We start from the raw sequence: 26,520 nt of genomic DNA, 5'->3' as shown, positions 1-26,520 counted from the left end.
AATCATTGATAAATTATACACTCCCATGTCTCTCACGTTCTAGTATTTCAAAAAAATGCGTAAGCATTTTGACATATGACGCCAAAGCTATACATTATATTGGGTAACCAAGAAACCTGTATCACGGATGTATCTCGAGACGTAAATTAATACCAAAACAAAAAGAAACTAACTGGAAATAAGTATTATCAAAAAACCGCACGGCGTCATCGGCCTTTTACACTGATCCCCGATACTTTTGTGATACCATCGCATTCTCTGCCTTCAACCGACCGTCTCGCCCCAAACAACACAAAACCAACCTTATCTTGAAGTTTATAGGATTTATTATTAAATGAAGTAGAAAATTAGCTGCATTAAATTAAAATTAAAACCATAGGTATGTGAAAAACGTATTTAATTAAACGCGCAGCGGCCGCCGATCAGTCAAGGCAAAGGTCTATTTTCAAAATGGCGGCAAAATGAAGGATTAAAATATGGATCCGGCTAGCGAAGGCTGCATGCTAAGCGTAGGCTAATTATTTGAAGGACTGACGCTTTATAGGCGCACGCTTTTAGAATATTACGAAAGTAGACACAAATACAGATAATAAAAGTTTTAGATTATAAGGAATGGCGCTAAAACTAGCTAGTCAAAACGCTGCCAACTTAGCGCGCGAACTGTCATCGTGATCGATTAGAAATTAGAATGTTCAAATCGAATGATTATCTATGGTCGTAAAGCTCGTAAAGCTCTCATTTTATGTTTCCCTGGTGCCCTGGGATAAATCAGATGTACAAATATCACTGTCAGTGCGCGTCATAAACGCACCAGCTATTTATTCCGTACGAAAATAGCGTGTCGCATCGTAAAATGCAGTTTTGCTGCGAATAATCCTGGGATTAAGTGGACTGATGTCGTTTTGGTGCGTCTTGCGTGCATAAATAAGAGCCGTAACAAGCTTGAATAGTAATTGCTCGCTTGTTATGTTTTCCTGGTGCTCGGAGTTAATTAAGCTGCGTCTATTATTTATAGTTGTTTTCTGACCACGACTATGGGTGAGATGGCTTTTGACTTTTTGTCGGTGTACTCATAGCTGTACGAAATTACTAGGCGTAATGTGTATCATGATTTCCTCAATCTTTAACGTTTTCCCGGTGTCATCCTAAAGGCTTCTACAGACGTTGCAACAAATGGAATACGATTTCAGATAATTTGGCTAAAAAAGTGCAACGAATTCAATTAATCGACCAAATGCCGCAATGCAAATCGCATGCGATTATCGGTGAAAAGGCGCTTATTACCGTAAAGCAACAGTGAAACCAAAATTTAGGTTTTGAATTTTTGCGTTTTGCATATGGATTGAAATCAGCTTTTAGGCACGTTTCTTTCCAGGCATTGACCTAAAAATTGAATCCTGCACTATATGACGTTACCCTCCAATAAACAGTAATGTAATCGGAGTACAAATGACCAGGAGCTCAAAAAACCTCGTCCAAGACAAACAGACGACCCGCCACGGAACCCACCCACCTCGTTAAACTACCAACCTAACAAAACCAACTGTCAAATCCTGCAAAGCAATTTCAGATTTAAAGGCATGTAATTAAGGTTTCAATTTTAATGGCGGCATCGTGACTTAAGTCGTTTCAAGGTGAGGGGCGAAGTGTGATTTATTCTTGAACGTCGCCAGAGTCAGTTGGCAATGTTTTGATAGAAGTGTTCGCGGAAATTGTGTTTTTTTTAATCCAAGTTGGGGCCAAAAACAGATTTTGCTGCGAATTCCTAAATGTTGGATTATTTTATTTTGATGTGTATTTCACTAAGGTATTTTATTTATGTTCATACACTGGCGTTTTTGTCAGGTGAGTTCATAGCAGTATACAAAGAAACTCCTCGGAATGGAAATTCCTCCTCCTCCAAAACATGGAACCTACATTACAACGTAGGAACCAATATATATGATGCTAAGATTATTGGTTAAACCGTATGTTTTTTCTTCATATTTTAACCTATAGCCGCCCAGAGGCTCATAAAATGGTCTCCCGTTCCGTTAAGATTGACAAATCAAAATTACATTACGTTACGTTAATTACAATACGTCCTAGCAAGTTTTGATTCGTGGGCGGCTATTTCATAAAATATAGGTATGGTACCTATGCATAGTGCACTTGATTTGAAAAGTGCTAGGAAATTGGCACAGACAACTATGACGTCAGACTTGACAGAACGTTGGCAGAGATTCAATGACGTCACGACGACATGTAATCACATTTGCGCGATCAATCAGCCGTGGCTCGAACAACCCCGTACAATGGGTGTGTTTCGGACACCGGAATAACAAATATTTGTCAAGAGATAATCTTCTATTGCGCAAAAGCCGAATACAAATGGCAGCAGTCATCGTAAACATTCATGATATAAAAGTTAGGGCTACAAGGGTAAAATATAGACCTGCGGGCTCAGCACGGTTCCATTTTTATCGACTATCACTATGCCCGTCACTTTCGCACTTACATACTTGTTAGAACGTGACAGGCGTGGTGATAAACGATAAAAATGCTACCGTGCTACTAGGGCTGGTAACTGAGAGAAATTAGGATGCTTTTTTTATATGTGAAGGTGGCACACAAGTGTGCGGCCTGCCTGATGTTAAGCAGCCACCGCAGCCTAAGGGCGCTTGCAACTAGTGGAGTTACATACGCCGTGCCGACCCAACAAGCTTAGAAGGATTTTTCTTTTGAAACACTGAAAACCTTAGCTATTCGAAACACTACATTACCACTACTTATTGTCACGTAGGTATTTAATTCCTGCCTATGTGTTATGTATACTTTATCGACATTTGGTTGCTGAGTTTATATTATTTTTCACCTCAGCAGCTCGAACAAGGGTACTTTGCTACTTAAAAACAGTGAGCAAAATCGTAGTTTGCTCACTGAGTGGGACAAAATGAGCAAAATGCGATTTTGCTCACTGTTTTTAAGTAGCAAAGTACCCTTGTTCGAGCTGCTGAGGTGAAAATTTAATTGTTGGTATATCTTAAGAAAACATGAGTGAATAGAGGTAAGTGATGAAGAAGGAATACATTTTTCGGGTTCTCTAATATGTTCTCACTGCTGAGGTGAAAAATGTTGTGTACTACACGAGATCAAAGTTATTTACCTCTCGTGCGCTTTTGAGTCCCTTACTACGCTCAAGATTCTAAATTAGATTCACTCGCTACGCTCGTGAATCTATTATATAATCTTTCGCTTGCACGGGACTCAAAATAAGCACTCGAAGAAATATCAAACTTTGATCTCTTGTTGTACAAATAACTAAAGGCATTTTAATTGTAATGTTATTAAATCTTAACCAATGGCTCTATTGGTATTAGAATTATGAATTATCTTAAGGGACTAACATTTTTTTTTTCATTTTATTACCATAAGGCTTTTTGAGTCCCCCATTTCGTATTGCGTATCAATCTATGAAAACTATACAATTTAATGTAACCTATAAAAGCGCACGTAGGTACAGTCACCTGCACTAATCGAAGGCCGCAAAAATATGTGACACGCTCTTATTGCTCTACAAATAAGATCGTGTCAGATATTTTTGCGGCCTTCGTTGTGTAACATATTATTGCAGGTGACTGTACCCAGCACGTAAATCTAACGTTATGCAATGTATCGTTAAAAATAACCTCAAACGTGCTATGTATCCGTCGGGCACCGGCTAAAAGGCGTAAACACACCCGTTTATTTTTAATTACCCGCTACGCTCGTGAATCTATTATATAATCTTTCGCTTGCACGGGACTCAAAATAAGCACTCGAAGAAATATCAAACTTTGATCTCTTGTTGTACAAATAACTAAAGGCATTTTAATTGTAATGTTATTAAATCTTAACCAATGGCTCTATTGGTATTAGAATTATGAATTATCTTAAGGGACTAACATTTTTTTTTTCATTTTATTACCATAAGGCTTTTTGAGTCCCCCATTTCGTATTGCGTATCAATCTATGAAAACTATACAATTTAATGTAACCTATAAAAGCGCACGTAGGTACAGTCACCTGCACTCATCGAAGGCCGCAAAAATATGTGACACGCTCTTATTGCTCTACAAATAAGATCGTGTCAGATATTTTTGCGGCCTTCGTTGTGTAACATATTATTGCAGGTGACTGTACCCAGCACGTAAATCTAACGTTATGCAATGTATCGTTAAAAATAACCTCAAACGTGCTATGTATCCGTCGGGCACCGGCTAAAAGGCGTAAACACACCCGTTTATTTTTAATTACCCGATTCTGTGAGTGGAACGCATCCTTAGAAAACTCAAACCGTACTTTTCTTGGAAAAACAAATCTTGTTAGCGCGCCGTATGATCTATTTTTGTAAATTAAATTGATGATATACGATGTAAAACACATTTTAACATTAATTGAATGTCAACGCGTTCTGAGACAATTTTACGTTGACGAATACGTTGGGGTCGTGTTCTATTTTTGAATTTTGTGTTCTATTTTTAATTTGTTTTCGTGGCAGCCATGACTGAATTTTGTATTTGAAATTAGAATGACAGGTAATAGGAAAATAATTTATTGCCAACTTAGACATACTTAAACATGGAGTTTACCTTAAAACGGCAGTATGATTTCACGAAAATTTATTAGAATTGTAATACATATTAGGACCAATAAATTTTCACTATATTTATTTAATTTATATGACATGCTCCTTAATTCATTTTCCTAGAACATATTTGTCGTAAATACTTTTTCTATTTTAGTTAACCTAAACGTTAGTAGATGTCGCGTGAGGCCGTTAAATGTAGATTTATATGCGAAACCAAGATTTATGTGATGGCCTGATGATGGACGTTCCAAGAAACGGTAAAACTGAGACAATGTTAACTTGATTGAGATAAAATTAACGGCATATAAATTAACATAGCATGTTTTACTACGTCTTAAACATAAAGATAACTAATATATAATATCCTTAGTTATTTCAGCGAACGGTCTCATAACGAAGAGTCTCAACCAACCAAAGAGACTCGCTAGGCTGGATCAAGGGTCAGATGCAGAAGACGGTAGTCTTGGACACAGCGCGGATAGTCCGTCGGTTCCTCTCTCTGCGGCCCTGACCCACGGCATCTTGGACCTTGCCCCGCTGCTGCCGGCACACTATAGGTTAACTTTTATTATTTTAAAACCTAACGGAAAAAAATGAACAAAGAAACAGATATGGTCAATTACAATATTTATACTTGAATATATTCTGATATATTTTTCAAATAACTGTTTAAAAGATGTCGCGCGATACACCTGCCTCTGAAAGTACTAGGGCCGTATAAATATTAAAGAGGCAAGCCCGAGCCACATTTGCATACGCTGTTCAATTACGATCCCGGAATATGGTACGCATTATAGCCAGTTACCTATATTGTTATGCTTTTCTGGTATCCGCATGATTGTTTCTTGTTCATGTATTTTTCATAAGGGGGAATTTTCTTTTATGAAAATGTGGTAGGGAATTGGAACAATAAAAATATGCATTTAGTAAGATCCCATTACTGTATGAGTAGACATACTTACCTACTTACATATTAGTTTTTAAACAGTAGGTACCTATTCTATTTCTCAAACATTAAACATACAGCCTGATTCGAACAATGCTTAAGAAGTCACAGCGGTACGATACCTATCTGCCAGTGTCAAAAGTGACGTTTTACGTTTGAAGGAATGTCACTTTTGACACTGAGAGATCGGTATCGTATCGTATACCGCTGTGACTTTTAATAAGCATTGTTCGAATCGGGCCGTTAATCTTAAATAATTGTTAGATTTTTACCACAGGTTGCACTTCTAATTAGAAACTAATTTACATTCAAATAAGAAAAAACTGTGATCTTACTTTCCTCTTACAAGACTTCGCGTTACTTACACTCCTATCGCCACCTACCGGCGAGTAGCGGCAACACGATGCCAAAATCGATTACCCCGTTTCAATTAGAATCTAACCTCGGGCCATTACTTGAGGCGTTGTAATTTAAATAAAGAACGTGGTTACCATGCGAGACGACCATTTTCTCAAACTAGTTTTCTTTTTAAAACGACAAATGGCCTGCGGTGGGCCCGACCGCAACGGTCTATGGCGTTTATGCCTTGAGCATTATGGCTAGCTCTTGTTAGTACTTGTTTTATTGTTTTTTTTTATAATTTCCTAACAAGTTAGCTGTTACCGCAGTTGTGGTAAGTCGATAATCGCCAGGTGCTATGCGCTTCAAGTTGTACCGCAAATATATTTTTTTCGTTGTCTATATGTAGGTATATTTTTCATAAAATACTATAAGCTAGGCTGTATTTTAATTTTATTTATCATTATTTTACTCTGATCTATAAAACTTTGTCCCAAATTTCTTTTTATATCTAAATATGTATATCTAATAACCTCAATAAAGCATCCAAATGTAAGTATAAATACTATAAATACTTCTCACCCTCAGCATCAGTATCTGTACTGAACGGCCCTTCACTCAACGATAGCTACTCTCAAGTGACATTATCAATGAGTCTCTAACATTGTTATGTTGGCAGTATAGGTACCACCTAAGCCGGCAAGTCAGGTATCGATCACTGGGCATTATTAGTCGCATGTCTGTTTAATCTGTGCGATTATTTCGAATGACCTACGTACATTAGATGTAATCCTGTAATGGCGGCGCTTGGTGTTGCTAGTGTTAAAATTTATACCCTAATGTGGGTAAATTGTTGTAGGTATTAAATTTAATTGTTCTTGTTTGATGGTTAATAAAACTTTTAACGTAGGTAATCATATGTTATAAATTAAATTACTCCGATTTATTTTAACATCGCAAATGATATAAAATAAATCACTATGAAAAAAATACTCTTCAATAAAGAAAACTTTATGATAAACTGCCAAAAACTCCTCTAAACTGTTTTGAATGTTATTAAAAAATCGACCGCAAATGAATGGATATTGACAGCGAGGCGGGAAGGCGAAAAGACTTTTTCTTTTTTCTTATTGTGCCAAGTGACGTCGACGGAGTGCGCATTATGCCAGCCGGTGTTTTTTTTCTTTTTATCCACCCCCACTCAAATTACTCACTCAGCATGCGCGTAGTGTCATTATACCTAATTTTATATAAAAAAATACAGTATGGGTAAACTTTTCGTTTTTCTGGTGTGAATTATGCCCTTACGCGTTTGGCATGCCGCTTAAATTACACCAGGTTTAATTAAAAATCGTCTCGATGACCGGCGTCTCGGGCTGAGGTTACATCGGCAACTTTTACAATAAAATGTAAAAATAATAAGGACCGTAGCGAAAAAGCAATAACATGCACGTCAGGAATAACTTGAATTACAATTTTAATCTTGTCAAATCCCCGTTTTTATTGGCATCGGGCGGAGGACATAATTTTCGTTTTCAAAGTTTATTTAATAAGGACTACTCGCTATAAGAAATCATATTAAGCCGAGGGTCCTCTCATATAAATTCACGATTTTTATAACCGCCTCATTATTATTTTTGAACGCTTGAAATGGCCGCTTATGAATAAAAAGTTGTCTTTATTTTGATGCAAAAATATTGTTAGCCGACAAAAAGTAACGCGAGGGCGCTGCGTAGGCTTGTTTTTATCGGCGAATAAAATCATGTAATAAGCGAAATTCTCTACAGCGATGACATATGTCGGCGAGCAAAAACTGTGAAGGTTTTTCTGGGTTATAACGGGTCAGTCAAAAGCAATTATATTGAGAGTAATACGAAATGTTTAGGTTAGTTAGCCATCGAAGGCGGCTAGGTTGATCGCAGGAATTATAAAATTCCTCGGAGTCACCTGGTCTGCGCCAGAGCTGCATTCCGGAGATACCTGCTCTATTACCAAGTGCCCGTTTTAAATCATACATTTTAAACGTTTATTTTAAGTAGATGGCTATTTTGTCAAATTACTATAATTTCGGTCAAACATAACTACGACCTGTCAAAATTGAGGTCGGTAAATCATCGGCTTGACCCTTTTTTGTGATTCTTTAATAATTTCTTTAAGGACTTTTTAAACGAGGTGCATATTTGGAATAGCTGCTGACGGGTACGCTATGGGCTTAAGTGGAGCAATCAGTGGAGGACCCATTCTTGCTCCATTAAAATAACGATATTGACTGTCAAAACTCTAACAACGCTTTAGAATGTTAACGGCAACGGAAATGAGGGCTTACAAGTTTTAGAAGTTCATGAATGAAAAGAGTGAAGGTAAGTTGAATGAATGAAGAAAAACAAACAGCTTTATCCGCCTTGGCCGATACGAGCGGAACTATCGGAGTGACGGAGATTTATTCTCTCTCTCATTATTCATATCTCAACAAAGAGGGGCATAAATTACAAGCCCCGAAAATATCTAAATCCTAATCCATTCGCCTCGCCTGTCCCCGACTGAATCCGATTTTAAAATATTTATGAAAAGGCAACAAAAAAGCTAAAAAAACAACCAGAGACAGATTTAAAAATAATAAAAAAAATACTCGAGAGCCAGCGTCGGAAAAAAGTTAAAATGATTGTAGGGCATCGAGATGTTGCGTTGTTTTTTTACGTATCCCAGTTTCATTAGATTCGTTTCAATTCGGAGATTAGTCGGAGAAAGGTCTCTTAAGGATAAACGCGTTGATTTATATGGATTCTTTGGACGATTAGAAGTAGGCAATTAATTGTAGTGTGAGTAAGGTGCCAAGGAGTTGGCGAGTCGGTTGCGGAGTCAATTGGGCGCAGCGCATACGGTATTGTGCGTCCACGTGCGCCGGCCCTGGCCGTGACAGTTCCGAAAATTAGTCACGTGGCCGTTAATAGCCGCGAGGGTGGCACTCGCTTTTTTCCCCAGTTGTTTACAACAGTTGGTGGCTATCGATCCGCCCGGATATAGACGTAAATACGGCGTTATTCATCGGAACGCTGTTTGCCCGCCGCCCTCGTTTTTGTTGTCTCGGCTGTTTTTCATCGATTTCCCGCCGGTGCACGGTCCGGCTCATTGCGGGGGTATTATGTGTTATCTTCGGAGGTTCTGCGCTTTTACATGTAATCGGCGGTATCGGGCCGCAGGCTGTGCGTGCGTGTGTGCGTGTGTGCGTCGGTTCGGCTCTCGGGGCGCACTGCTCGATTAGCGCGGCCGGCACCGCCACGCCGCCTGATTGGGCCATCCATCACCGCCGCCGCCCGCGCGCCCGCGCCCTCCACCCTCCGGCCCTCCGCCGCGAGGACTCCTCTCGCACCCACCACGCGAATTCAAACCTTGTGCAACCCTCCAAAAGGTCACAGTCGCCCGCAGTGGTGTTGGGCCGGCGCGTTAATGCCGCGACGCGCGCAACAGAGATCGAGGCGTATTTTTAAGACGGATACTTAGTGCGTTACATTATTATAGTTTTGTTTTTTTTTCGTCTCGGCCGTGTAACCCACACGGTTCGTGTTTTCATATGGCGGCCGGGTCGACGCACCGGCCGGTTATGATACCGAATGCCTTTAGATTTTTGATTGAGGTTTTATTTTATTTGGCGCGACGTTCGTCCCGAGTACGTTTCTCGTATTCTTTTACCGCTCGGCCGGTTTTTGTTTCGACGCGTTTCATTGTTCGTAACAAGATCGATTTTAACGATAAGCCAATGCTTCTAATGAAGACGTGGGTGTGCCCCGCTTTAATGACTGGGGCTTTTAGCGGCGAGCTACTAGCGCAAGCTGCGGCAGCTCTCCATTACCTGTCCGCCAACTCTGCACAAACTACTACCAACCTAGCGCAGCTGTCCTAACATCCAATATTGCCAGCGCTAGAAAAAAATTCCCCCGTTTCGAAAAAAGGCTTTAAAAAACTCAATCATACCGCTATTAGCATACCACGACGTGGGTGAAAGGTCGAAGAAGCTAACAAATTGCATTCTCACGCGCGGACCGCACGACTCGAAAAAAAATGCGGAAAACCGCAAATTATAGTCAATATCTTATTGGTATCACCGAAAATTGGTGTTCATTATTAATATTGCCAGATTTTACGAGGTTTTTACGTTGCTTCCGCATTTATTGGGTTAGTACCTACCTACATGCATTTTACGAGCGCAAGGCGAGCAGTTTGCTCGGGAAATATTATCTCGCAACGAGGAATTGACAGGTGACATGGACGTGAAGTGTTTTACGACGGGCCGTGTTTTACTGTGGGTCTAGCCTTAATTAGAACCGCTTTATTTAACGAAGGGATTTTATGTGGACGGCCCGTAAAGAAATAAAATTGAGCTGGCGTGTGGGTACCTACTCTAGTTACAGTTACCTTGCTTACCTATAAATTACCCCATGTACCTACCTAGTAGGTACTGCAAATTTTTGAACTAATATTATGGGACATTCATACACATATTGACCAAGTCCCACAGTAAGCTCATTCGAACCCAGGACCGCGGCTTCACAGGCAGGGTCACCACCCACTAGGCCAGACCGGTCGTCTGATGGTTACTAAAATGGTAGCTTATAAGACTACCTGCGTACCTACCCTAAATAACCGCAACAAAATGAGAATGTCTATTTAAAAATAATAACATTGAATAGTGTTAAATTCATATTCTTCTACAATTAACGATGTATAGATTATCTCGAAATGTTTACCCTTACCTACGTATGACATTATATGGCGAAGCGAAGTTTTCATCATCATCATAACTTAAGAGCTCGATCTGCTCTGGAGTAATCGCCATCAATCCGTTCTTTCATGGGCCAGTATTTTCATTTCCTTATACGACGCATTCTTTGCCACTTTGCTGAAATATGCGATTCTAGGCTTTCCTCTGCTTCTCACCCAGTGGCGGATTGGCAGTCTTTGCCGCCATAGGCCCCAGGCCCTGTAGCTGCCCCTTTCTCAGCACCCATCATATTGACTACATTTTGAGTTATTTCTAGCTATCATCAGCGATTTTTTTGTCACAATTTGCTGCCCCTAATATCTTGCCGCCCTAGGCCCGGGCCTACTTGGCCTTAGGGCAAATCCGCCACTGTTCTCACCTCTGTACAATCCTGTCAGGATGACCAATTCTAGGATGTATAAAAAAATAATGTCGTACTTATCAGGTGTCTTAATTAAAGAGGTTTTATAGCCCTAACATTTCCCTTCTTTGCTCGTCTTGTTGTGTTATAAATAACTATGTATTATGATGTATTCTGTAGCTCTATTTTCAGTTATTTTACGATTGTAAAACTAGGTCATGTCTGAGAATAAAAGAATTACCTAAGTAAGTCATGTTTTGATAACATTGTCTAGCTAGGATACAAAAATAGACATAGAACATAGACATAGAATTTTTTTATTTTACACCACATTGAAAAATGTTTACAGGCAATGCTACAAAACGAAAAATAAAAATAAATAAATAGATTAAATTTACCTTTAAGTGTGGTAGGTTTACTTTACTTCATACGGTCTAAGGGACATTTAATGTGCGTATTTTTTGGGGAATTTTCCCTATAGGTATAGAGAGACGCCTTATTTTAATTCTTCGAAATGTAGCAACTCCTCTCACGCACCTAAGTTATGTTAATGACCCAAGCATTGCTTTTATAGCCTTGACTCGATCATCGACATCGCTCGATATACGCGTCATTGCTGATTGCATGTTAAGGAATCACACGGCGTTATTTGCCTCAAACAAACTAGTATAAGCAATGACCTCGAGATCAGAAGAACGTATGCATGGCCAGGGATCATATGTTTACTGGTTTAAGAGATAGTTCTAGAATTATCAGCCCTGGGGGCGCGGGTCGCGCCAGTAATGAAGTCTGACCCGATCGCATCGCCCTTAAAAGGTTCAAGCAAAATGAGCGCCCCGAGACCGCTGGCAACACTAAAATGCATTTCTGCTTCGGCGGTGAGCTTTGACTTTCTCAAACCAGATGAAGATTAAAAAGAAACACGTAAAAAAGGGTTTAAAGACGAGCATGTAAAGGAGAGGTTGGTGTAATATGTGATTGGCGGTTAAGTCGTTCTGGAGCGGAAGGAACGCTAACGAACAACGATTCCAGCTCTAATTTGCGGACATGGCGAACGATCGATCTCATTGGACTTTTGAAAAAGGAAACCGAAGGCACCTTATGAGACGCACAAATTGAGCAATTTAGTGCTTTCCTGCTCACTCTCAATTCTAAAGCCTCGCTCTGTTTCGCTCTATCTAATTTCGAATATTGAAGGTGAATTCGAAATGAGAATATTAAAATTTTGTTTTTCAAGTTTAGGCGGGTAATTATGAGCGCTTGAATAATGTATGCCTGGACAAATGGCCATTAAATATTATTTGAAATTCGAATTTTGAATACAAAAAATACTTAATTAGCAAAACACGTGTAAATGCAGCAGTATGCTAACTGCCAATCAATCAGATGGTAATAGAGTCGTAAAATAAACATGGACAACTCAATGACACATTGTACCTACACAACATACATGCCTATTCATATAAAAAGACAATAGCTTTCGAAATACATTGACGTACTAATTTCTTAATCGTTAATACTTAAACTACTTACTTGAAAACACGTTTGACCAACTTACTCCCTGGCAAGCAGTGTGCTTGTTAGCTATCATCGAGGTACTTAAATAATAATTTATAACAATAATGTGAGCCTATATACGTCCCACTGCTGAGCACAGACCTCCTCTCATGCGCGAGAGGGATTGGGCTATAGTCCCCACGTTAGCCCAATGCGGATTGGGGATTTCACATACACCTCTGAATTTTCTCGCAGATGTATGCAGGTTTCCTCACGATGTTTTCCTTCACCGAAAAGCTAGTGGTAAACATCAAATGATATTTCGTACATAAGTTCCGAAAAACTCACGAGCCAGGATTTGAACCCGCGACCTCCGGATTGAAAGTCGAACGTGATATCCACTCGGCCACCAACACTTCATCAAGGTAAAACCAAAATAAAAACTATTACATATATATTATTACATCATCAGTAATTATGTTGTAGTTCTTGTTACTGAACACTAGTTATAGATAAAATTGATAAGAAAGCACTAAAAGCGTTAATAAAAACTAAAAGTCGCGATGCACGTATTACGAGGCATTTATTACAATTCTCATTAACGCACGTAATTAATTATTACTTAATAGATATTTTTCCTCCTAATCGGGGTAAAAACAGCGCTTGAGCGGGTAACCCCGTGGCATTCCACACCCGTTACTATGGCAACCGACGTCGTGCATCCGACTACCAACCTCCCTCTCCCCTGCACACAAATAACGACCTTATTTTTTACTACAAAAGGATCTAATCAGAAATACCGCTAAATGAAGTTATAACATTCCGTTACGATACCCCACAATCGTCAATACGCGCTCGTAACAATGAAATTGCGACCTTAATGTCTGCCAGTAACGCGCCATTTCGAATGCGCAAATGACTTAAGAATAGCGACATAAGGAATTGTTTTATCTCTTTCACACGTCGTAAAGACACGATCTGGCGTGCTCGCTCGCTAGTCCTTTCTTTGAGGACGGAATCGATACTGCCGCGGCGTCTCTTTCCTACGGAGTTTTTGTTCACAGTTATCCGTCTTCGGCGTTCATTCGAGACGTCAGATAAAATCGTTATTGTAACGAACCTCCGAATAAATTGACTGCGCTTCTTCCTATTCCATTTGCGATTCTACTACTTTATTATATTTTATCTGACGGATTTTTTTCTTTTCACCGTTCTTACAAACCTTACAGAACTCTGTTGCGATGAACTTAGAAATCTTCATATGATATGAAAATGACCGTCAACTATGCAATGGCCGGTTATTGATATAGTGTAATGGAAACAGGCAATGAAGCTGACGTGTTAAAACAAGAGGAAGACAGATGCGCGCCAATCATACGCGCGAGAGCGAAATGGATATTCCCGCGCGCCGAACGACATAACGGTGCAAGTGCATTTCATTGTCAAGCTAATTGTAACCGTAAATATAGTAGTGTTGAGCTTAATTTAGATCGACTGGTGACCGCGTAGTGTTATGACAGATCGTACAATAGATGGCGTTACGGTATAAGAGCGGTAATTTTGGTCGGCAGTTAAATAAATTTGATGACATTGTAAAGTTGTTTGGAAAGTGTTTTGTGCGATTATTGTGGGCTCAATTCGTACTAAAGTTGAGATAATTACTGGATTTTAGTGTTTTGGTTTAATGTGTGTTAAAATGTTTCGTATAACGATTTTAAGTCTTTGCAAGACAACGTGTTGTTAATAGGTTATTTATTTCTTAACTTAAAGTACGTATTTGAATAAAATGCAATTGGCTACTTTCCTAGTTTCCTACTAGTCAAATCAGCTTCTTTTTTAGAACTGTCAAAACGATTTGCCAATATCTAATCTATCTATCTAATCTAATACCTTTAAACGAGCAATTCTTGTTTATTTATTTATTTATTTATTTATATGTATATATATTTCGGGGATCTCGGAAACGGCTCTAACGATTTCGATGAAATTTGGTATATAGGGGTTTTCGGGGGCGAAAAATCGATCTAGCTAGGTCTTATCTCTGGGAAAACGCGCATTTCCGAGTTATTATATGTTTTCCGAGCGAAGCTCGGTCACCCAGATATTGGAATTTATATGAAAACGCGTGCAGTGACGTCACGGTCAACTCGCCTACTTTTTATATTTCAATCCAATTTATTAAATATAAATTGTGTTTAAAAATAACTGCTATTTATGTTTTTCTAATAATTATCTGATGCTTTATTTCGTGCACGGTGTGAAATAATTTATTTTAAGTAAAGGAAAGTACCCAGTATGTACAAGTTATGAAATGTATACTTGGTCAACCAGATCTTGACAGTAGAAAAAGGCGGCAAATTTGAAAAATGTAGCCGCCAAGGGATATCGTCCCATAGAAAATTTGAATTTCGCGACTTTTTTTACTGACAAGATTTGGTTGACCAGCTATATGTTTCGTGGTTTTACAGTTTCGTAAACCTTACAATTAAACTTAGATATGAATAAGTACCTATACCTACATAATTTATCATTTTCCTTTATAAAGTATCTACTGCCTGAAATAGTATAATTTAAATGCTATACTTAAACAAAACTCTTCATATCGTGTGAATGTACATTATAGGTGAAATTTTTAATTTTTGACTCCCTTTACCGATATTAACACCTTTTAATAAAAACGCGACAACAATTTAAAGTACCTACCTAACTAGTTCTGTGAGTGTTATAATCTTAAAAACAAAGAATTATATAGTTTACTATTGTATTTATAGGTTATATTTTGAATTGACCCACAGTGTGATGACCTTGCAAGACGGATGACACTCGAACGCCGACGCTCGATACAATCGATACATCGGCTCGTTACCGCATCGATTTAGCTGTCATCGGAATCGATTGTTCGTTGCGGTTGTGCCGTGGACAGAATTAACTGGGGTTTCGGGTATAAAACCGGGTCACTCACGCAAGTTTACAGTGTTACGTGAGTGACCCGTTATAAATACGTTTTTTAAGATGTTTGAGGTAAAAAGGAATTTATGACTTTTATTGAAGATTTAATTTAGTTTCTTTGTTTCTTGTGAAATAAGGATACCTACTCGTACCTAGGTGGAGTACATAAGTACCTACTTATGTATGTAGGTGAACAAAAGTATTTGAATTTGGCTTGCTGTCTATAAACAAAATGAAACAATATCTTGCGTAAATTCTAAAAAATAGCAATAAGTAAGCAAGATGGGAAGTTTTTCGCAACACTAAATACCTATCGAATAACTACTTATACCTCTATGGCTAACCATAAATATATTATTTCCTTCTTTAATTACATTTTTAACAATCCTATTATATACTGTTATTTATTGTTATTATATATTGTTGTTTTCTCAGAGTAATCATTAACGTTAAAGAAACTAACAATTTTCAACTTGTAATAAATTCCAGTACCGAACCCGTTGGAGAATCGAACCCACTAAGCAGACCACTCAGCCTCAATCTAATCTGTTCTTATTTTATCCTTATCGATAGCGTTATCGTTGACCTTGCCAAGACAAGATTGCTCTCCGTCGCCATGATGGATGAGTCTACGGATATTTTGACTAGGTACTTACATAGTTGCGATACTTTAAGTTTTGAACTGTAGCTCTTTTCCTTTTTTCATGGTATAGGAGGCAATCGAGCAGACCAATCGCCTGATGGTAAGCGATTACCCTCGCCCATGGATCGCACACCACCAAAGCTATTGTAAGTGCGTTGCCGGCATTTAAGGTAGGAGTAGGCACGCTATCAAGGTCCGGAAAGACCACAGGCGACAGTTCATTTGTTTACCTCCTTTATGAGAAGGAGTTTTTTTCTATGGTTAAGCACTCTTAGACTTCTATGGTTAGACGTCTATAACTCTGGAAACAGATTAAATTATTATCCGGCCTCCGCCCCTGGAGGGCTTCTCAGCCACTTTTTCTTTGGTACCTACCAAAATTTATGATATCTATTTCAGTTTATAATGTTTTGAGCACTATTTTACAATCCCGTTCCAATTAACTATGGTAAAAATATTGCAAACTGGATCTTGACCTGGGTCTTCTGAAAATTTACTTACATAACTATTTCTAAAAACTTACCAGGGTATTCTCCCGGGCTACCTAGAAACACGGAGGAGTACACCCGCCGCGCCACGTCGGGCGGGGACGACCACTCGCGCCGCGACGGACACCATTTGCCTGGAACATACAAACAGACATTATAAATAAATAAATATAGTCTTACACAAACAGAACTATTCCCATATAGTAAGCTCAATAAGGCTTGTGTTGCGGGTACTAGACTATACCGTACCGGGATTCGAACCTGGAACATCCCGCTTCATAGGCAGGGTCACTACTGACAAGACTAGGAGGCTGATATTACATATAACTATTTGTTCCATGAAACTCAAGCATATTAAATAACATATTGATACCGGGTTACTCACGAAATGTTGATCGAACTTCGTATCAATATTTTGTGAGTGACTCGGTATTTTGTACCGAGTCACTCATAATATGAACACCCATATTGGCTGATCGTCACTGTCTTTTCGTGAAATGAGTTGACTACTAATTTCACTGTAGGTATGGAATAAGATCCGTCGGATCCAAATTCCACATAATTGGCCCCGGATTGGAAACTATATATAAAGTATAAACACATGTAATAATAGGTTACGCCCTAAAGATTTGCTAAATCTTTATTGGGTAGTTAATTCATTTTCCCGACTGAGTAGGTAGGTAAGTGCCCCAATTTAAGTACCCTGGCCATGTAGAAAAGTGGATACTTATGTTAGGGCACCGCCTGTAGATACATACAGCTTTTGACTGCCATTACGAGTATGTACACCTAACTTACCTACCTGTTAAATTAAACCAATCTTCATAAAACATGGACAAAATTTATATGGCTTAAAAATAGTCCTTTTGTAATTTTTGTTTTTCCTTGTCAAAAAAACTTAGCACTGCACTAGCACATGACCCTCCCTTAAAAGCCATTATGTCTACACATGGGACGATTCTCGCCCAATTCCGATTTAAGAAAAAAAACTGCTACATTAGTCCTCCCGCCTATCTAATGGATTCAGCCAACTCTCACAGGACCCAAGCGTCATTACGAAAAAATAAAATAAAAAAAAGAAAGTCCTGGGAGAACGAAGGTGTTGCCAGCAACACCCTCTGTTTTCTTGCTAGGGGAGGCAATATCATACACCATTAACAATTTTGCTACTTTTTTAACGGTGTCGCGGAGGGTAACATGCGTCATCGTATCTTGGCAATAATAATATCATAATAATATGCCTAACAGCTTTGCGAAATTCATAACTGGTAGGTAACTTAATATTGCAACGCGACTTTTACATTACAAATGATATAGGTATTACAAAAAGTCTCAGATCCCAAAAGTATAGGTAAATACAAAAATTCTAGCTATCACAATCTAGTATATATATATGAACAAAGACATATTAAATATATTAAAAACGGGTCAATACGTGAGTGACCCGTTTTTAATATATTTAATATATACATATATATGAACCTAAAAATATATTATTAATATGAATATCTGCTATGATGTTTCAAATAGGTACCTACCTACATATAATGTGGACCATAGATTTATAAGGCATAGATAGAGTGTTCGTACATACAAAGTGAAGCCATTTCAAGTGCGACGTCACGTCGCACTCGTGTCACCGTATCCGAATGGCCCTGGCAGTTCTCAAGGTCAAATCGTTAAAAATCAAAAACACAGGAAAGATGGTTGTTTGTGCAGTGAATGGGTATCACAACGCATCATATCATAAAAACAAACCTACTGACATTACATTTCACGCGTAACTACCTACCGAGTATAATGTGATATTTTTACGTAATCGTAAATACAAAAATCCAAAGTTTCGTCAGCCGCCATTTCTTATAAATGTTGCCAGTGTAGTGAATATTTTTTCCTGAAAATGAGACATGATGTTTACATTCTAAAATGAATACTTACGCTTAATTGAAGTTCCTTGTATAATTGTATATTAATTATATATTTTTAAATATTTCATTATTTTATTTCAAATTATGTATTATTTTTATTACTTTATGCACATTTTAAATAAATAATAGTAAAATGTAGGTATCACTTTTTTATTGAAAACTTATTTCACAAAGTACAGAAATGCAAAAAATCCTTAAAAGGAACATAAAAAGCTTTTGCTACAAAATCAAATCTACACACAAATTAAACCAAGTGTTAAGGATGTGGTTAAAATCCCCACTTTGAGGGAAATATCTATATACTGGCAACACGTTTTTGTATATATGTGTGTGTTGCCGAGCGTAAAACACGAGCCTTGCACGCACACATCGATCGTGTTTCGGCTTCACTTTTGACAGGTTAGCCGTATGGGGACTATCTGTCTATGCGTTATTAGTTTAAGATGTAGACAATGTAGTGCTTGTCATCGTAACTCTCTGGCTGCCATTAGGTACTTAATACGAATGTAGGCACTTACTTTACTCTTTGAATGTAGGTTAAACAAGTTTTTTTTAAATAGTCAGTCTTTCATGCTGACATAGCCGATCAAACATACACAGGATACAATACAATAATACTCGTACATTACATGCACATTACATGTGTATTGTGCATGTAGGTATAAAAATAACCTACCAATAATAAGGTCAAGCTGCACACAGCTAGTAAAATAACAAACAACTGAATAAATGTTTAAAAAAATACCACTTATGCTGTTCTTTTTTATTTTAATTGACGAATAATTACGAACGCTGCGTTAGTTGCCGCGGGGGGGCAAAAATCGAACTTCGAAAAGAACCCAACCGCCATTACTTTTACCCGCTTTATTCCTTTTTCGAAATTCGAACAAAGCGCTAGGTCAATGGTGCATGTATGATTGATAGCGAGCGACGCGGGCGAAATGAACATTCGATCTTTGAAAATAAAAGCCCTTGACCTCCGATCCTTTTGTTATTCAAAATACATTTTTGTTATCCCCGCTACATCCCTGCTATCCCAGTGCAACAATTTTATCGTAACCCCAAAATTACTCCGTAAAGTAAAATTACATCGTTGAAAACTCGAAAATTACACCATCACGGTAAGAAAAAAGTTAACGCCATAAACAAATACTAAAAATCTGGTAACCGAAGTAAGGCGGCACTCTAAATAAGAATTAAAGTAAAATTGCTGAGGTGTGACTCCCCCGGGTAGGGCGAAGACGATATTCATAACGCGAAAAATTGTAATAACCTGCTGAATATCAGCTAGGGCGAGGTGGCGATGCCGCGTTATTTATAGGAGGGCGACTGACGGGATTTGTTAAGGAAATTGTCTAAATATGCCTGTTAGGATAACGCATAACACATCTACTTACTTCCCAAAGAGGTATGAGTATAAACACGATCCCCACAAACGCTTCTAATTCCAAATGATACGCTACAATACCCCCATTACCGAAAAACAATGGCCGCTTTACAAAAACATAGCAATTACACATTCATAATTCTTTTTTCACGATACCGAATTAAAACAATTGGTGGCTCGAAAGCTGTTTTGATTTCTATCATTCTTGAAACGGCGGATTTGTGTTCGGGCAACAATCCGTGCTTAATAACAGTGATTGCGTGAATCGGGAATTAGATCTTCCCAGGGGGCGTAATCCAAAGAAACCTACAATTATTTTTACTCGATAATTACTATTAATTATTGCCCGAGCGATTCTCCGACTCCATTCGGGCTGTTTCGGGCTAAAATTGCTCCGGTTCCGAGAAACTGGGTTTTTGTTTTAATTCTGTTTCATTGTTAAGTCGTCAGTGTTGCATTTCTGCTTTTTACACACATTTCATTCCGCTTTTGTCTTTTACTTAAAAATATGTATATGTCTTGATCGGATGCGTTTAGAAAATATAATCATGTAGGTAGGTATTAACGTCACACGTAACCAAATCATACTCGTAGTTACTTATACACGACTAATGTTTTATTTGGATCGTAATAACAGTAACGATTAGCGCGCACGTTTGAACAGGCCATTAGGATTCGATACAACTGAATAAATTAAGGAATTAAATTCCCCATCAATCTTAAAATACGTTAAATATATAAATTTCCGTGTCCCAGGTACCAGGGTGTAAGCACCTGCCAGGAGTAACCTGCATCCGAAATATAAAAGCAGCCGAGGATGTCCCTCTTCTCACGATAAATCACTCGGACTTTTTCTGCTCCGGAGAGACACTCCGTGTTTTATGTGAGCCTGGTTTAGTCGAAGCTTGCCTATGTTTTTTTTCTTTCAGTTAAAATTTCGAAATGTAAGATGGTTTTAGAGTCTTTACGGTAAACAAAAGGAAATACTGCTATTCCTTTCTTTCTATTCTAACCTAAAGTGCTGAAGGTGTTTTATAATTATAAACTTGAACAAACTACTCAGCTTAAAACGTAAAATGTAGAGGAGGTAAAAACATTGGCCTCATTATATAAAATAACTAGATAATTGAAGTAAAAAGCCCGCATAAAGAGATAGATGACAACGTAATTTGTAAACTTATTTGTATTCTCATGAATATCTAAAAACCCTTAGAAATAGTGGATGAATGGCCTTAATGACATAAATTTGAATCTGACGGCAAGCATGTTGTACAAAAATGACTTCAAAAGTAGCAGTTTATATACCTAAATTAATACAGAAGTGGCCTGTGAATAATGTATTCTTTTCACATTAAAAAACCTATAAAACTTTCAGTAGACATAACATATAGTTGCATTTTACATTTAGAATCTAACAATGCTTTTGACTGTCTAATAGCGACTCATAATCGTTTTCCGTCCTCTCATCTAGCAGTGTAACCTGTCATACTCCCAAACTATCCAAAGACACCGTCTAAGTGCCTATACAACCTCTATACGCCGGGTATAAAGCAATTTCCCTAATGGCCGATGGCTCTGCTGATCCCGCCCGTGCTTGTATATACCCATATATAATCTCTATAGCCTTCCACGCGTTTAATGACAATTCGTGACATAGCGTCTATAAAGCCAATTCTGTAAAAGTGATCTCATGTGAGTTATCTCCCATTTTTTCTACGATAATAATGACAGATGTAATTTTAAAAAACACAGAACATCGTACTAAAAAAAGGTGTACAGCAAAAGTCTTGATCAATTTATTTCTTGCGACTAAAAGAGTAAAACTATTGTGTGTAACAGGTTAAATATAGTATAGTTAACAATTTAAAGCCTTATTTAGAGATTATAAAAACCCGTGTTGCTTACTTGTTAATCAATATTTTAGCATGTAACGATGTTTGCTCCAAGTAGTCGTATAAAAAGCTTCTAAACGACCTAAAGGTTTTAGCACCTGCGTGAGCACTCGGTAAAAACATTCGGCCATTCTGAACAGTCGTATGTCCTCGAGCGTGCGATTAGTTATAAGCCTTTTTATAACAAAACTAGCTTTACTAATAAGGGAATATGCTTGTTAACCTACTGGTAAACGTGGAAAATGTCAAGTTTATGTTTTACGTTTCTATTTATGTCTTAAGAAATTACGAAGCTGTAGGTAATATATTTAATCGCTTTTTTGTGGTATCGGAATTATTCTTAATTGTTCATTTGTTTTAAATATAAAGTAACATATTTGACAAATCGGACTTCATTGTATATGGTCTGGATTGTCATATGTCGTTTGTAAAATAGTATGGCGTCTAAGACTATGACACTGTAAGAGTTAGATATCTACGTAATGTGAGTTACCTATCTGGTATCTTTATCACAACGAAAATTATCGTAAAGGTTACAATCTACTAAGAAATTTACCTATTTTAGTTATTGAACGACCTAATTTCAAGTTTCAATGGTTCGGCTAGTGAAAATTTTCAAACGGCACGGCATAAGTTCTCGAACGTTCCGAATTCAAAATACCTACCGCGATATTTCATCGCATAGCAGTCAGCAAGCTCAAACGCCTTCCATGCCTTCACAAGTCCGCCATTATGGACGAACCTGAAATTTCCACGTCCCGAACTAATAAACCAACAAAAATGCATTTTTAAACTGAAACTTACCTAATTGCTACCATTCGCAGTTCTAAAACTAATAACTCTAACCCGAAGCAATAAGACTTACAATTGCTTGGATGGAATTTGTATTTACTGTCTTATTGGAGTTCAAACTTGACGGGTAGACTTGGAATCGTCATAAGACGGCTTAGGGGCGTCAGTGGAAAACGCGTTCTATTTTGAGTCGTTAAGGGTTTTGTTTTAGTTGGGGGAGGGAAGGGTCGTTGGCTCAAGGGGTGGTTCCTGGCAATCTGACGTATAACTCATCCGTAGGTACGGACGGACGGATCGATAATATACCTACCTATTAAGCCGTATTTGTTTTTCGGCGTCTTGCAGTTATACGTATAGACGGCATTGGAGGAAACTTTAGGCGAGGTGAGAGATATAGCTCTTTCATTTGTTGGAGCCCGGATGTTACATTTAGTCCAACTTCCTGAACTGGGATTTAGCGTTTCAGGAAAAAAGTTTAATTGAACGTCGTGTATGTAGGTATATCTTTATGTTTGTTCTAAGAAAAAGGTGTCTGGTTATTAGACGTTTAATAAGCATGAAAAGGAAATGATAAAAGTAAAACATTAATAACACTTACAAGTCATTAAAAGTTTATATCTCTGTTATGTTGAAACTTTGCGTTTGTAAGATGCGTAAAACATACGACGGTAAATGTACATATCAGCAAAACAATTTTTTTTAAGGTTTGACAAAAATAACTTGACGTCTTAAAACAAATGCCAAATATGATTTCGAGCATTTCAAAATGTGTTTTCAGAAATAAAAACTATTATTTCGTGGTTCATTGAATGTCTTTCAAGTTCTTCAATATTATGATGGTTAAGTTTTTACATCCCGTATTCCAAGATACGAACCTTCGCAGCATGTGAGCCTCCTTATCTGGTAAGAAATCGGCCCAAATCCACAGTTTTTACTCACAAAAACAACCTTATTGTTCCACAGTTTAAAAACAGAACACCGGCCGCAAACGAATTCGAAATAAACAAAAAGCAGAAAACGAAAAAAATTTCAAATATCGAACACGGGAAACCGTTAAAGGTTCAATGGCCCCGAAACCATGATGGCGGAAGGCTATCCATAACCGGGTGACAGGAGCTCGCGTTTTTCGCCCGCCGTTTGACAGCTGTCAAACGCGACCTTGACACTGCTTGACAATCATCGATCATGGGTCACGGCCGCGGTAGGGTCAACGGCATAATGTGTATAGATTAGCCTGATTTTAATTATCGTCTAGAACTATTTAGGATTACACTGGATATCTATTTTAGGCGCTGAACTTGAAAATATGTTCATGTGGGATTGAAACTCAAGGGATGATTGCTTCCGAAAATTCACAGTGAACCCGTTAGGCAAGTCCTTTTTGTAGGAGATTAAATCATTTAGAAGGTTAAAGCAGTTGTAGAGATTATGTTTGAAATACGCAGTAATTCTATTTAAATTTAATTTGTTTCTTCGCATAGCAAATCGTACCCTAGTGATATCCGTAATCTAGGGAAGCAAATTATAATAGGATATGGTAAATCTTAGAATAACTCAGTACCTTATTCTGAAATGCCTGGCGGAAAAACTTTACTTATATCCTAAAAGTTGGTTGGAAACTTGCCATAAATCGTATTATATTCAACTATGCATGAAATACTGGCAAGTCCTGTGAGCTCACTCTGATTTTAGTTGCTAACTTCTACAAGCTTTATAAAAGTTAAAATTGTATACGCAGCTTTTTAAAGTTTCGTATTTTTAAGTTCCTACCAAAAGTTTGGTACCCCACAGGACTCAATCGATAAACTAAGTCAAGTTGGTAATTAAATACTTTTAATGTACCTATCATAGGCATCATAGCAGACATTAAGAAAAATAATGAATAAAAAACACAGACTATTTCCACCAAATAACGATCATATGTAGAGAAAAACATAGAGTCCGTCTAGGCTAACTTGCACCGACTTAAACAGAACAAAGTGAAGTAGTGTCATTATAAACGTTATATTTTCATAGAACTTTGACATTAGTGATGACATTTCCACACTTTGTCATTGTAAATGACTTGCAGGGTTTGCTTGGTCCAACCTTTACATCATACGTTGCATAGTCATGCATCTTAAACATAATCCTCAGGAGTGGATGTCGATCGTCAAATTTTTCTACCCTTCGCTATCGTTTTCCCCCGAGCCCTTACAAAAAACTACACTCCTAATATTTTCAGTGTCTCTTCTTCCTCCCAATGCTTTTCTTATAGTCCTCAGTCTTCAAAAACGGAACTAGTGTACTTTCTTGGTGTATCTTGATTCTCTCTATAGTTTTCCCTAAATTCTACTCTTAGTGTAGTTTCCCGTGTCCCATGTTCCTCCCTACAGTTCCCTCTAAAAAACTAAACTAGTGTAGTCCATGTTGAAAGTGTAGTGTAAACTATGGGCGTGGTAATGGTGTTCTGATGATGACCGTGAGGGGAGCCGCTCAAAAAACACTCCCGACTTTTCCAATTTTAGGGGCTACTTTATTAACTAGCGCACCTGCTTTTTGTAAAACTAGGAGATTGATGTGAAGTAAAAGTTAGCAATAACATTGTTAAATGGTCAAGTATTCATTTCTAACAGTCTAGTCTAAGTCTATTACAGGTAAATGAAACAACAGTAATACGAAAGTTAAAGAAACATTTTGAAAAATATATTCAGGTGTGTGGCTAAAGACTTTATACTGCTAACAGCAGTGGGATTTGAAGCTAAGAATATTTTTCAGTAATGTAACATTACCATTAAAAAAATCATCCACTGCACGGAACTGCCCAGAGCGGGCGAAAAAAAAAGAAAAACACCATAAGTCGAAATGTGCTCGTCACGCGGGCTCGACATACCGTGGCGGTACCATTTTCATAAATTTCACAACCCTAACACACAACAATCAGAATTCACCTTTATCGAGATTAAATTAGGGTCGATTTTACAAGTTGAGCATTATAAGGCGTTTTGAAAATAGGGTTGGCGGTCGTATAAATGCGGAACGTATAGAAAAATGTGATTACTCATGCCGACGCCGAGAAAAAAATTACAAGCGGGTATGACACGGTCTTACGAGGGAGGCACGTTTTTGGAGCGTAGGTCTCTGAGTTTATGGGTCAATGATCTTGGCTGATTAAAAGGTTCAAAGGTGATATATTGGCGGGCTTTGTTGGAGGTATGCGTGATTTTACTGAATCGATAATATATATTTAGTAAAGCCGACTGATTACGAAAGTAAAATTTTACGTCTTTTCTTCGACTCAAAGGAACAAATCAAATTAAAATTCTGTAAACTGTGCCAACATACGATCACACACATACCTATTTTAAAAATAACAGTATTTTCATCAGTAATCCGAGTATTTACTAAAAGAAATATCTTTTCTAAGTACATACACATATATATACGAAAACTATAGTCTAGGTATCTATGGCATTAGCAGTAGGTACACACTTTCATAAAGTAAGTAGGTACCTCTATAATACGTATAGTGACAATGCTAGCTCGATTATAAAATAGATACCAAGTAAACTGCTGAAATAACAGAAGTTACAAACTAAACGCCGTTGTTAAAATTTAAAAGTATCTATGACTGTTTTGCAGTGGGGTGTAGTTTCGATGACAACGCAATATCGTCAGCAGACTTATCTTCTCTTAACAAGTTTCTGTTAAAACTTTAACTTTGAGTGTTTCCGTATAAAGAATTGTGAAAACTAGCACTTTTACATTGTTGTCTGTGACAGGAAATTCGACAGCATTTTGTGTCAACCCTGGATTCTTGCCTGTTACAAAAGAACAGTGAAATTTTTAAAATAGACATTTAATTAAGGAAAAAAGTAGCAGTTCCATAGAACTGTCTTGATTAATTAAATATTATCGAATCGACGCATGTATTTTTATATCAATATCATT

At 37.8% G+C, this 26,520-nt stretch overlaps 1 protein-coding gene across 1 annotated transcript in view; it reads right to left on the bottom strand.

Annotated features, from left to right (window-relative positions):
* LOC134655852 (homeobox protein homothorax) overlaps positions 1–26,520 on the bottom strand; it is a 357,906-nt gene that overhangs the window by 149,099 nt on the left and 182,287 nt on the right. The window contains exon 9 of the mRNA XM_063511342.1: positions 16,627–16,725. Within this exon, the coding sequence (XP_063367412.1) occupies positions 16,627–16,725 (99 nt within the window). The remainder of the gene's footprint in view (positions 1–16,626; positions 16,726–26,520) is intronic.

This window comes from Cydia amplana, chromosome 17 (assembly GCF_948474715.1).
Source record: "Cydia amplana chromosome 17, ilCydAmpl1.1, whole genome shotgun sequence".
NCBI classification, from domain to species: domain Eukaryota; kingdom Metazoa; phylum Arthropoda; class Insecta; order Lepidoptera; family Tortricidae; genus Cydia; species Cydia amplana.
Note: the sequence above shows the minus strand (reverse complement) of the source record. Positions and strands in the feature narration are given on the sequence as shown.